Source organism: Lontra canadensis, unplaced genomic scaffold, assembly GCF_010015895.1.
Source record: "Lontra canadensis isolate GAN:19392208 unplaced genomic scaffold, GSC_riverotter_1.0 scaffold99, whole genome shotgun sequence".
Taxonomy (NCBI): domain Eukaryota; kingdom Metazoa; phylum Chordata; class Mammalia; order Carnivora; family Mustelidae; genus Lontra; species Lontra canadensis.
In genome coordinates this window covers 1,512,787-1,525,799 of record NW_022631093.1, presented here as the reverse complement: position 1 = coordinate 1,525,799, position 13,013 = coordinate 1,512,787, and the positions used below count along the sequence as shown (strand labels likewise).

At 47.3% G+C, this 13,013-nt stretch overlaps 1 protein-coding gene across 5 annotated transcripts in view; it reads left to right on the top strand.

The window, feature by feature from the left end:
- ACSL6 (acyl-CoA synthetase long chain family member 6) overlaps positions 1–13,013 on the top strand; it is a 60,783-nt gene that overhangs the window by 27,162 nt on the left and 20,608 nt on the right. For 4 of the 5 annotated variants that reach the window (XM_032837557.1, XM_032837559.1, XM_032837561.1 and 1 more), the window contains 6 exons: positions 5,650–5,723; positions 7,282–7,359; positions 8,982–9,116; positions 9,533–9,667; positions 10,672–10,767; positions 11,764–11,836. In XM_032837557.1, coding sequence (XP_032693448.1) covers positions 5,650–5,723; positions 7,282–7,359; positions 8,982–9,116; positions 9,533–9,667; positions 10,672–10,767; positions 11,764–11,836 — 591 coding nt within the window. Of the gene's footprint in view, positions 1–5,649; positions 5,724–7,281; positions 7,360–7,416; positions 7,495–8,981; positions 9,117–9,532; positions 9,668–10,671; positions 10,768–11,763; positions 11,837–13,013 lie in introns of all 5 variants that reach the window. The other variant, XM_032837558.1, reaches the window with a different exon arrangement.

Here is a 13,013-nt window from a genome sequence, read left to right as displayed (position 1 = left end):
CCAGAGACCCTGGAGGAGAACAGACTCTTTCAGTGTTGTCTGGTGGCTGCGCCATACCCAGAGGATGCCACTGCAGAAACACTTGCTGGTGCTCTTAGCAAAGGCTAATCGTGGAGTGGAGGCTGGACGTAGACGCTGATGGCAGTGGAATGAGGAGTGAACGGGAGGTGAGGATATCACTTCAACAAGTATGGATAATTCCTTCAAGAAGCTTGGCCACGTCACCAAAAGGCCTGCTCCAGAACATTCATGACCTCGCTGTGTGGAGAGTCAGAATCTGGAAACCAGTCCAGTGCCCATCAGTGATGGAAGAGTATACCCCAGTAGAGCATTCTGCCTCACTGTATGTTGAATGAAAGAATCCAGGCACAAAAGAGTGCGTGATTTCTTTGACTTAAAGTTACAAACATAATCAACTAGTCTACGGTTTTAGAAGTCAGGCTAACGGTTGCCTTCCAGGATAAGGGGGCCCTGGATTACCAACGGTGTTCTATGTCTTGACCTGGTGCTGGTTGCACAGGTAAGTTCACTTTGAGAAAAAAAAAAATCTGTTGAGCCATATACTGATTTGGGCACTTTACTATATATGTATGTTGTGCTTTAAGAGAGATCTGTGGGGAAAAAAGTACATTGGCTCTGAAGGAACGACAGAGCAAGAGTAGAGCTGACAGAGGCTGGGAGGGGGTGGGGGGTTCTTGTTATTTTCTTGGAAACCCCTGCAGGTGTTTCTTGGTATTGAGAAAGAGCCACTAGAGACAGAGAAAGGGAGGTGCTGCTCAGTGGAGCCGAGCCCCCATAGCTTTGGTTTGGACTGGAGGAGAGAGGAGGCTTCCAGGTGCCACCAGGAAAGAGATGTGCCCTGCCTAGTGAAGGGAGGAAGAGTGGGTAGAGGCATCTCCTCTGTTCTAATTGAGGACACCCAGGAAAGCTCACTCATATGCAGTCCTTTAGCTGAGCATGAAGATGCCCCACAGCCTTACGTCTGTGGCAGCTCAGAGATGGGAGCTCGGGAAAATATTCTCCTTGACCTATTTATTTTACACCATTCAGTTCAAGACTTAGGTGACTATATGCATGAAACTACATCTCAGCACTCCTGCTCTGCAGCTTTAGGAGAATTTCTTCACCAGTCTTAAGCCCCCACTTCTTTGGATATTAAATGAAGCCATTCATGGAGCACCTGAGTGGCTCAGTTGGTTAAGCATCTACCTTCAGCTCAGGTCATGATCCCATGATGAAACCTGAGTGGGGTTTCCTGCTCGGTGGGGTGTCTGCTTCTCCCTCTCCCTGCTCCTACTCTCTCTCTCTCTCAACTGAAAAAAACACAAATCTTTAAAAGAACTAAATGAGGCCATTTGATATTTGCAGCGTAGACTGTTTTTGAAATAACTGAGTTACCATGTATGAGATGCCCACCTAGCACAGTGCCCACAGTGGTGGGTGTTCAGTAACTGGCTGCTATTAGAGTTACTACTTGTATTCCTACCAGCTCTCAAGTCTGATTGTTTAAAAATAAAAAACTTTAAAAATGGTGGGTATGGGGTTGATGAAAGTGAGGCTCAATCCTAAAGAAGGTGTGGGAGCCTCGAGCAGGGAGAATACTCTGCATTATAAATCTTCCCAAGCATTTCTGTTATCAGCCTCTTTTGTAACCCACCTTTGCATGAAAGCAGAAACAAGCAGCCAGAGGAACCTCCAGCCGGAGGGCCCAGCACTGCTCTCAATCCTACTCCCACCCACCCCTATAGAAGAGACCGGGAGCTCCCTCCTCCCCCACCATAACTGCTCTCACTTGGAGCCAGTGTCCATCCAGGGCAGACCTTCAGTCAGTGAAATGCTTTTCTGCGTAGCAGCCGTGGATGGCCTGCCAAAGAATACTGACTAAAGTCCAAATGACTTTTGCAGAATCTGCAAAGAAGAGTTCTTTAACTTCAGCAGCTGGAGAGAAAATAAATGGGAGGATGGCCAGGCTGTGAGTAGAAGGTTGGAAAGGGACAGTTGGTCTCATGTTGCTGAGATATTGGGGCCCAGGCAGCACCTCCACTGATGTTGGAACAGAAAAGGAGAGAACCAGAGCAAACACTGGTTCTTTAACTTTGCTAGAGGTCTAGTGAGGAATGCTTACCTGTTCCTCCATGTGAGTAACTTGGAAAATTTTCCGTAACACATTTGAAGAAAATACTACCAGAAGCAAGCATTTGTCCTGAATCAGAGAAGCAAGCAGAACTTTCCAAAGCCTTACCTCCCACCTCCCAGCTCGGACCTTGCATCCTGTCCCAGGATTTGTTGTCAACATGTGCTTCTCCTTCTTCCTTTGGGACCACATGGAGGCATGACTTGAAGACATGATTTGAACATCTCTGGCAATGTTTTAAAATTCTGTAACTCATTAGAAGTTTATAAAACCTCACTCATATCTGCAAGAAAGTTGGAGGAGGAGGAGAAACGCCAGAGCAAGAGGGAGGGAAGAAGTGGAAGCAAAGTGGTCAGATTCGCACTTTGGACAGACATCTGCAGTTCTGCATTCAGTCCATCAGTGACTTACAACATCCATGAAACTGACCTGACAATAACCAGAAAAAGCATGAGGTGCCTGTGTTTTCATCCAGGGGCAGAAGTACAATTCCCCACCACCCCCGCTGAGTAAAGGCCTAGATGGAGCCAAAGGTTTGTTTCTAAAGGGTACAAACATTTTCTCTTAGTGTTGGAGAGGAAAAAGGTTTGTCTAAGCAGAACTGAGTAACTGCTAACATTGTGTGTGTTGTGGACTGAACTGAATGGAGGCTTCAGACAATTTTCATGAATGAATACAACTTGCTCTTGAGATTCTCAGTCAACCACCTTGAGGTTGCATTAGGCATGAGCAAGCCAGCCAGCCTAGCAGATCTAAAGTTCTATAGCATTGGACAGTATGTTGTGGGAGTTCTGAATTCATACCTAGTATTTTGGGGGTATTCCTTAGAAAATTCCAGAACTTGGGGATCCACAGGTGAAAATTTCCCAGAATAGTCTGTGGATCCAGAGATTCTGTGGGATTTGTACATAGGAGATGATTCAGGAACAGTTCTAATCTGGGCTTAGGTTTGAGGAAAGATGCTGGGATGAAAGAAAGACCACCAGAGGTAAAACAGATCCCATGGGTCTTCATTTGAAAAAAAGAAAGATATTTTGACAGCTACATAATAAAGCCCTGTAACCTTCTGCATCTCCCCACCCTCCAAAACCCTCTGTGATTTGCAGAATGGGTGTTTGTGCCAGAGCACTTGTTAAAACCCCACCCACCATACGTCTTGGTCAGACTGAGACGCTCCTGTGTCTGATGGACGGATGCCAGTTAAGGTGAGCACACAGGCCACACAAGATAGAATTATGAGAGTAACTTGACTTTTGACTCCATCTGTGCCTTTAAAGTTACTCTGTGGGAACTTTTTCTGCCCTTGGGTGAAAACAGGCACCTCTTGCGTTTTCTGGTCACTGTCATGTCAATTTCATAGGTGTCGTAAGTCACCAACAGTCTGAATTCATAACTGCAGGTGTCCATCCAAAGTGCGAATCTGATCACTTTGCTGCCATTTTTTCCCTCCCCAGCTGGAGCTGGCTGCTGGCCTGGTGGCCTGCCTCTCTTCTCTCACTTGGGTGTTTCTCCTCCTCCAGCTTGCTAATGAAACTTTGGGCCCTCTCCCACCAAGTGGAAATGGGGAGGGAGAAAAAGAAAGTGGGAAAGGGAAGTGGAGAGACAGTTTGGGGCGGACCTTTAAAACTTGCTCTTTATGTCATGGCCACTTGTGGGAGTTGTCTTGATTGCAGGCAGTGTTCTCTGGGTTGTCTGCTCCCTCCTCCACTTCACCTTTGGCCTGTGGCCCAAGACTGCTTCCTCCTGAGTTGGAGGAAACTGGCCAGTGGACAAGACTCCTTCTTAACCCACCATTCCCAATACCCACTAAGACTAATGTTCTTTCTGCAAACTCCATAACCAGTCCCTGGGATTTATTTGTTTGCAGACACGCTTTTTACACTTCTCACCGGGACCCTCAGCTGCAGGGAACATGATCAATTCTGAGTTAATGTGGGTTTTGGGTTGGGAAAGAAAACCCCCCCCCCATTCTTCCCCACTTTGATGGGATATAGAACTATGTAGCTCTCTCTGAAGAAATTCTTCTCACAAATCCATTCCTCCATTTCTCCCCCTCCTCCCTCTCCTCACCTCCACTTCCTCCTCTCTCTTTTCCTTCCCCCTCCTTCTGTCCCCCTCCTCCTTCTTCCTCTTTTCCCTCTTCTTTTTCTTGTTCCTTTTCTCCTTCTTCACCTTCTCCTCTTCTTTTTTCTTCCCCTTCTCTTCCTCCTCCTCCCATCCTCCTTCTTCTTCCCCTTGTTCTTCTTTCTTCTTCTTTCTCCTCCCCCTCCTCCTTTTCCCCTCCTTCTCCTCCCCCTCCTCCTCCTTCTTCTCCCCCTCCCCTCCCCTCTCTCCTCTTCCTCCCTCCTCCTCCTCCTTCCTCCTCTTCCTCTTCCTCTTCTTCTTCTTCTTCTTCTTCTTCTTCTTCTTCTTCTTCTTCTTCTTCTTCTTCTCTTCTTCCTCCCCCTCCTCCTCTTCCTCCTCTCCTTCCCTCACTGAAGTAAATTTCATACAGCATAAAATTAAACATTTTAGTGTGAGCAATGTGGTGGCATATACTACAATACTCTTTTTATCTCAGGTCACTTAGTCCTTTTTTTTTATGACCTCTTTCTAGGTGAGGGTTGCAAATTTAACATATTGGTTTATTTAATATTTCCTGGGTAAATTCTGCCCATGGTCTGGTCTTTCACTTTTGGAGTTTCATGGTTATTGTAACTGCTGCCTTAGTGGAAACTTTTAATTTAACATTTTTTGCACATAGATTATATTCTTAGAACTTCTGAAAGCCCTGGGAGGTGGGCATTGTCTCTGTTTTACAGGTAAGCAAACAGAGAGGAGAAATGGCTTCCCTGTGTTCTGCTGGCAGTGACAGGCAAGGCCAGGAGTCAAGAGGCTAGTTAGATGTGTGTCCTATTCACCCTGACGTGAAATGGTGACTAGCTGGCCTTCCTCCCCAGTCTATGGTGCCCTGGGTCCCCACCTAGCCCCTGTCTTCTGAGTCATTCTACCAGACCTGGGTTTCACTACAAGCAGTCCTGAAAGGTCTTATCAAGACAAAGCGAGAATATCCTTCTCCTGTCCTGTCTCTGCCAGCAAGGGAGGGATTGACCCCGTGCTCTGCCCCTCTAGGCTGGCTCCAGCCTGGGGCCTTTACAGGGGCTGCATGCAGCAAGGAAGTCCTCTGTCAGCACAGTGGGCTGCTGGATTCTGGAGACAAGACCCGCTCAGCCCAGAAAGGAGCACAGGGTACTGAGTGTATGTGAGGAGGCAGAAGAGGGGAAAGGCACAGGTCACAAGTAGCCAGCCTTTCAGGCCTTAAGACACCCTGGCTGTGGGACTGTGTCACCTGTGTTCTGGTCCCAAGCTGCTGGGAACCTCAAGGTGAGAGTCTCCGACACAGCACCCATCAGCCTAGGACTCTGAAGTGGCTGCAGATGAAGGCCAGAGGCTCGGGTGCTGAGTGTCTGGGACTGTCACTGTCCCAGTGACCCTTGAGCTTCTAGCTGATTTGCCTTTTTGCTTTCTCTTTTTAGGAAACCCAAAAGGTGCGATGCTCACCCATGGGAACGTGGTGGCTGATTTCTCAGGCTTTCTGAAAGTGACAGAGGTGAATAAAGTAGATTCACTGCACAGGTGTCTCTCGAGGACACCCTTAAGCCTCAGAGTTTTTTTGTTTGTTTTCTTTTTTTTTTCCCCCTGATGTAATCTGAGCTGCCTTTCCTATGAAAGGCAGGAGTTTCTCTTGTCATTAAGAACAATCTGACTTTTACAGACACTTTAGCCCCCAAACCCTGAAATGACCCATGCCTGATAAATAGCCAGTTTGATTTCTGAGAGTGCGAAGATCCCAGAAAGAGAAACATGTAAACCTGTTTTTTCATTTTTAACTGTGAAAATTGAAATATGTGTGGTTTTGTATGTACCTTTATTAGAAAGTAATCCTTAATAACTTGTCTTTCACATAGGTCAGGGTTTAATTCAGTCATTTTGTGTTTAAGGACTGCTAGAGTCTGAGAAATAACGGTAACTGCTAATTTGTAAGACTGTACTTGAAAAGGTAAATCTAAAGTTTAAAAAAAAAAAAAAGCTTCATATCTTGGCCTAACCAAGGCATGTTAGCATTTTATAACCAACTAAGAGAAGGATGTTTTTCCACAAGTGGTGAGTATCCGTTTGTCCTGCAAGTTTCCTCAAGGAGAAAGGGATGTTCCTTTTCACGGAAGTCAGGCTTTTTCTCCACTGTGGAGAAAAATCTCTCTTCTGCATTCATGCCACGTGGCAGCATGGAGCATATGCCCCCCAGACACTGATAGATTTTGGTAGAATGGTGAGAGACTGTTGGTGGCTGAACCCATGTCAGGAGCCATAAGCTAGGTTCCCAGGGCTTGTCCAGACTGGTTCAGAAGCCAGCCCCAGGGAACGAAGGGCCTGTGAAAGGGTGGGGGTCAGGGCAGTCCACCGAAGGAGAGCTCCCAAGGACCCGGCCCACCCCCTGAGCACAAGCCTTGTGCAGCCCCTGTCGCTATGGTCAGTCCCATGTGCTTGTCAGGGGCAGGGGGGCATAGCAGGGCTCCCTCTCAGCCTCCTCTACATGCCCTGTCCCCAGGCTGTGGCATGCAATGTCTGGTTCAGCCATCTATCTGCCTGAGGCTTCTACCCCAGCCACAGCTGGTGCAGAGCTAGGGCTCCCCCGGGGTCCCTTTTCTGGAAGGAGGACTAGAAAGTGCCGACAAGGCAAGCCTCTCGGACTCCCCGCCCATGTGCCGCAGGGAGATGGCGAAGGGGGCCTGGCCCCAGAGGAGACTTCCTGCGGAGCTGGACTCTGCTGGTTTATGTGTGCTTCACTGGGCTTTTTGCTTCTGCAGATAACCTAGACCCACTGGCTGCGCCCTAACACTCCGCCTCCTACGCTGCCCTGTCTCTCTCTCCCTCTCTCCTTCCTGCGCCTTTCATCTTCCTCTCTCTCTCACACTGTTTCTCTCTCTCTCTCTCTCATATCTCGCCTCTCTCTCTCTCCCTCCCCCTACCACTCAGTCCCTCCATTCCCCTTCCCCTCTTCCTGTTTGCCCCTCCAGGACCATTTTCTCTGTATTGTTTTATGACTCTCTCGTCGTCTTCCTGTCAGTGTTTCTTTCCTTTCTGTCTCCCATGCCCGTCACCTGCAGAAAGTGATCTTTCCGAGACAGGACGATGTGCTCATCTCCTTCCTGCCTCTGGCTCACATGTTTGAGAGAGTGATCCAGGTAAGACGCCCACCTGACTGACCGGGCCTTGCCTGGGCTCCTTCTGTTTTCTTACAGAGTCAGTGGGCTCCCACTTGTGCGGATGTGCACATTTCCTATTTGCCTTTAGCACACATGTTTGAGCGAATGGTGCAGGTAAGGCCCTGGCTCCAGAGAGGCACAGTCTGTGCCCAGAACCCAGAACCCTAGCAGAGTGTCACTTTGTCACTGGTGCCATGAAGTAGAACTAAACTGCCCTGTCCTCAGAAGCTACCAAGAGGTCGGGGGACCTTGACTGCCTGACTTCTCCCTCCTGGGGAGTCTTCAGGGCCTACCCCAGGCCTGCCTTGTCTTATTTGCAGTTATACCTCAGCTGAGAGAGGCCCCAGCTGTTGGACCATGCTCAGAGAGGATCATAGCTTTGCAGAAGTATTTTGCATTCACACTCTGTACACTGTGGCTCCACCTATGGCCACGACACTTATATACCATAACTTCCAGAACTCATGAACTCCTAGAAAGGAAAACAAGACAGTAAGGTTGGGGAATCAAACTGCCATGACCCCTTACTCCAGAGATGGGACCAGCATAATGATTAGTCCTGAGAACAGCCTAGTACGGGTACAGAGGGAGTTGGGGGAGTCCACACAAGACTGTAGGAACAAAGAATTTTCCAGGCATGCGTCACTCGGAACCAGCTTGTGAATAATCTGTGTATTTTTTTTTAAATAATTTACTTATTGGAGAGAGAAAGAGCACTAGCAGGGGTGGCAGAGGGAGAGGGAGAAGCAGACTCACCGCTGAGCAGGGAGCCTGATATGGGGCTCGATCCCAGGACCTGGGATCATGACCCGAGCTGAAGGCAGACGCTTAACCAACAGAGCCACCCAGGCTCTCCTAAGCTGTGTCTACTAAGCCTCTCCCATCTTGCTTGGAGGAAAGCTCGTATTTTAGGGCATGCTTTCCAGCTTTTCAGATCTGAATTAGAATGCCATAGGTCATCACTATTAATTAGTTTTGTGACTCTAAGCAAGTGGCTTTACCTCTGAATTTTGCATTCCTCGCCTATAAAATAGAGACATAAATGCTGCCTCACTTGTAGGGTTGCAATAAGCATTAAATAAGGGAGCATGTATTAAGCCCCATGCATATTCTTAAATCCATTAAGAACCAGCCAGTCCCCCTGCCCTGCCTTGGTCCCCCACACCAAACAACACCCACAGCCAACATTACTCATGGGCACTGCACACCTTTCCAGAGTTGCTGAGGTGACCCTGGGGGAAATCCATAGACCTGGGGCAGACCTGTTGATAGGGTGAAGTACAGCTCAGAGACCTGAGTCCTCAGGAAGGCCCTTGCCCAGGGCTTGGGTGTTGAGCGTGAGGGAGAAGGCACCAGTGAGATTGGCTGCTCTGCCATCTCCCAAAGGCCCAGGATCCCCCTCCATCTCTTGCTGCTTCACCCCGTGCCTGAGTGGGACTTAATGGGAAGGGGGGCACCTCATGGTATTCTTGAGTGTCTCATGGCAGCAGCCAGAGCTGGGTTAGGGGGTCATGGGTGCCCTCCATGTGGGGCAGAGCTTTGGACAGCAGCCAGGACTGACCACCCTGAGGAACTCCTCCCTTCCTGTCCTCTCCCTCCAGTCTGTTGTCTACTGCCATGGGGGACGTGTCGGCTTCTTTCAGGGAGACATACGTCTCCTCTCAGATGACATGAAGGCTCTGCACCCCACCATTTTCCCTGTGGTTCCTAGATTGCTGAACCGGATGCATGACAAGGTAAGTCCCCTAGGGAGTCTCTGACCAGGCTGAGGTGCTGTGTATCTCCTTGTCTGGACAGGATCTGGAGCCCCGGGTGAGCTTGCCATGCTGCCTCCCTCAGGTCCTCCCTCATGGCGCCTCCCCTCTGAAATTCCTTTGCTCTCACCTTCCTTCTCCTCTTTTCTTCCAATTCTCTAATACCTTGTTTAAGGTTTTTTCTTCAGGAATTTCTATCCCCACAATGTGACCAGGCGCTGGTTAGCCTTTAGCTGGGTGTCACACATCCACTGATCTCCTGCAGAGGCAACATGGAGTGTGACTTCTCTGTTGGTCAGGCTGGGCCTTCTTCCTGGGGGGGGGGGGGTCTGCAGTGGTGTCTGTCTAGAGGTAGTACACACAGGCCCAACAGCTGTCTTCCAACTTCTGTTCCTCAGATCTTCAGCCAGGCAGACACACCATTAAAGCGCTGGCTCTTGGAGTTTGCAGCAAAACGTAAACAAGCTGAGGTCCGGAGCGGAATCATTAGGAATGATAGTATCTGGGATGAACTCTTCTTTAATAAGATTCAGGTAAGAAAATGAACAAGTGGCCTTAGAGAAGAATTTGACAAGCTCATTCTAGTGGCCTGTAATCTTTTACAAAATAACTCATTTGCTCATGAAATCAAAACTTAAGCTACCACAGAAATATTAAAGGACTCATTTTTATTATTTGGGTGTGTGTGATATTTGCCAAAAGGTAACCAGCAAGAAGGACTCCTGGGCATCAGTTCCCTTGGCCTCCACAAGCATTGGGGTGCCTTTGCCCTCAGCTCGATCAGGAGCTCCTGTGGCCTTCAGTTTCTCTTGCCCCCTCCCCCTTTAGCCTTGGCCATGCTGGCTTTCCAGCAGCACTAGGTTCTAGCCATGAGGCCAAGAATCTTCCTTTCCCCTCCTATTTCCTAATCCTTCAACCTCTCCTAGACTGAGTGGATCATAAATTACTCACTTCTATATTCCCACGTAAATTTTCAAGCTCTGCATTACCCAAGGAATTTGTAGCTAATTAGTAGCAGTACTTTTTTTTTTACTTCTCTATTTTTAGCTAAGACAATTAATATTTAAACTCTCTTGGCTCAACTTACAGAAACAAAGTGCTTAAAGAATCCAGTTGTCCTCTGCTGTGCATAGTAAATAGAGCAGCACATGGAATCAATTTATAAATGAGAAAAGACTATGCCATTACCATGGGAGTGGGAAGAAATTGTCCTAAGTAATTGTTTTGGCTGCATGCAACTGATGGGAGAGTGAGGGAAGAGCTGTGTATTTTAAGGGAAAGCCAAAAGTATGGAATAGCACACTTACCTCCAAAGACAAAGAGAAGTTGACCATATTGTGGGTCAAGTTGCAAAACTGATTGGGTTGATTCATTTGAAAGGAGAAGGGACTTCTTCAGCCTTAGGCTGTCTCTTTTATCCCTCCCCTATGGCCAGGTAGGGTCCAACTGTTGAGTGGTGACCCTGGATGAGACCCCCGCGGGCTAGATGCCATCTCTGGCAGCACAAACTCTGGCTGGTTCTCGTCTCTTCCCATAGGCCAGTCTTGGTGGTTGTGTGCGGATGATCGTCACTGGAGCAGCCCCTGCATCCCCAACGGTGCTGGGATTCCTCAGGGCAGCTCTGGGGTGCCAGGTACAGCCTTTCCACTGCTTTCCCTAGAGTCAATGGGACCTGTGTCAGGGCAGAGGAGGAAACCCACTGCACCCTCTACTGGAGAGAAAAAGATCCTTGGGGCAGGATTTTAGTGGGACAAAAGCTCCCTCCTCTGAGGATGAAATAGGTTGAGAGTCAGTGAAGCCAAGATTATCTTGTCACGTTCTGCGACGTCTAGGTGTACCCACTCTGGGAAGAGGGGCCCATTAAACTCTGTATGGGTCATCGTTGTGCTAGAGAACCCATCCCATACCTGTGCCAGCATCTCTGCATTCTCCATTCTGCAAAATATCTCCCGACCCACAAAAGGAGCACTAGAGAGGGAGATGCAAGCCCACTGCTGTTTTGTTATTTGATTCAACAGGTTTTGTCATCTCTTAAAATACTCATTCCTTCATTTATCTATCCGGTTAATATTTATTAAGTTCCTGCATCTGCAGGGCTGTGACTCATGTGTTTTGTGTAAAGTAGGCACAACTGTTTCATAAATGTCCATGCTTAAGTTTTTATACTTTAGAAGCTAGTGCTCCCTTCACTATCCTCCTGTTCTGTACCAGCATGGCCTGGGCACTCCTAGGGCAGGCTGTCTCACATGCTCTATTCCTGCAAACATGTGGACCTCTGAGGGGGGAAATATCTTACAGAGTAGAAGTAAAATGCATAGTAGGTTTTAAAGTATTTGTCTCATACCTATCATCCAAATGAAAAATAAAGTCAGTAGTTGAAAATAGGTCAGAAATCTTCACCCCAAATCACATAACTTTATCTCCTAAGTGTCTGCAGTATAAAAATAGCACCTCTTCTAAGCCAAGGAGCCACACCTGTTGTTTTCACCTGGAGTAGCCTACCTCCCCTCCCACTGCCCCCAGCATGGGACAGTCAGATGTTCAGTGGGAGGTTAGCTGGCTGAAAAGGGCAATCAGTCAGCTGTAGGAACATGTTAACTTACAGCTTGTTTTTGTTTTTCATTTGAAGGTTTACGAAGGTTACGGCCAAACTGAGTGTACAGCTGGGTGTACCTTCACCACACCCGGGGACTGGACCTCAGGTAGTATGGAGTGGAGATGTGGGAATGATTCATGGGGCACCACTGATCTAAAATGTCTTTATGGAAAACAAATTTATGGGTCATTTAGGAAAAAGGGGACAGAAAAAGAAGAAAAGCACTGATGGTGGTTATGTCTGGGTTGTGGCACAATGGATGTTGTTCTCTTTGCTACATATTTTTGTGATTTTCAAATATGTTTTGTCTTTTCCCATTTCTTTTATGGATACCTAGAAGTCATATATATATATATGTAAAGAAGCGGTAGATCACAGACTATAGTTCCAGGTGGAACTATCAGTAAACATCAGTAAATAACATCAGTAAATGTCAGTATGTTGGATTTTGTGAGTTAGAACCTAATATTTTAGAATGAAGGAAGCAGGGTGTGAATTAGGTATGATTTAGGAAAGAAGGGCAAGTTCATAGTGACCAGAGCACTATTTCTTAAACCATTTCTGAGACCCTTTGGGACCTGGGGTCTCCTGTGATGTTAATGTCTAAAAGGCAACAGCATCCTCCGGAAGAAGCAGCTCCTTTCCATGCCTTCATTCTGAAGAGACTCCTCTTTCAGAGCAAGAAGGGTGCAGCAGGCAGCCCATGTATTTACCTACCACAAAATTTAAACCAGACACCAGAAGAATCTGAAAAACACTGAGCAAAAGAATCCTTCAGGATACCAACTTCCTATGTCAGCCGGGGGCCATTCTTTCAGCGCAGGTTTACTCAACTACACACTAGAAAATTCAGGGTGATACACGTGGAAAAGAGAGATGCACAGTAATGCCATGCTCTTTTCAGAACACCTTGAGGCAGTCAGCTGAAACATGATAGGTGTGTTCCATATTGAAGTCATATTTGACCACATCAAGGACAGAAGCATTTTTGTCTGAGTTTTATCTCTTCAAACTCTAGGTGAATAAAGTCTATCTTGTGTATAGATTCTTTGCTGTCTCTACCCCTGGAAAACTTACTACAAGGACTATTCTTCCAAAACCCTGGATCAGTAACTTTTTTCTTATTCTGCCATCATATTTACTGATCACTCACGTGGATCCCCTTCTTTCTGGACACTCTCTTTCCTCTTAATGGCATCCTTTATATTTTCCTATGTAAGATTTTTGAGATTTTGCCTTTTTAAGTAATCCTTACCACAAAAACTTGCCAAGGCTATTCAGTA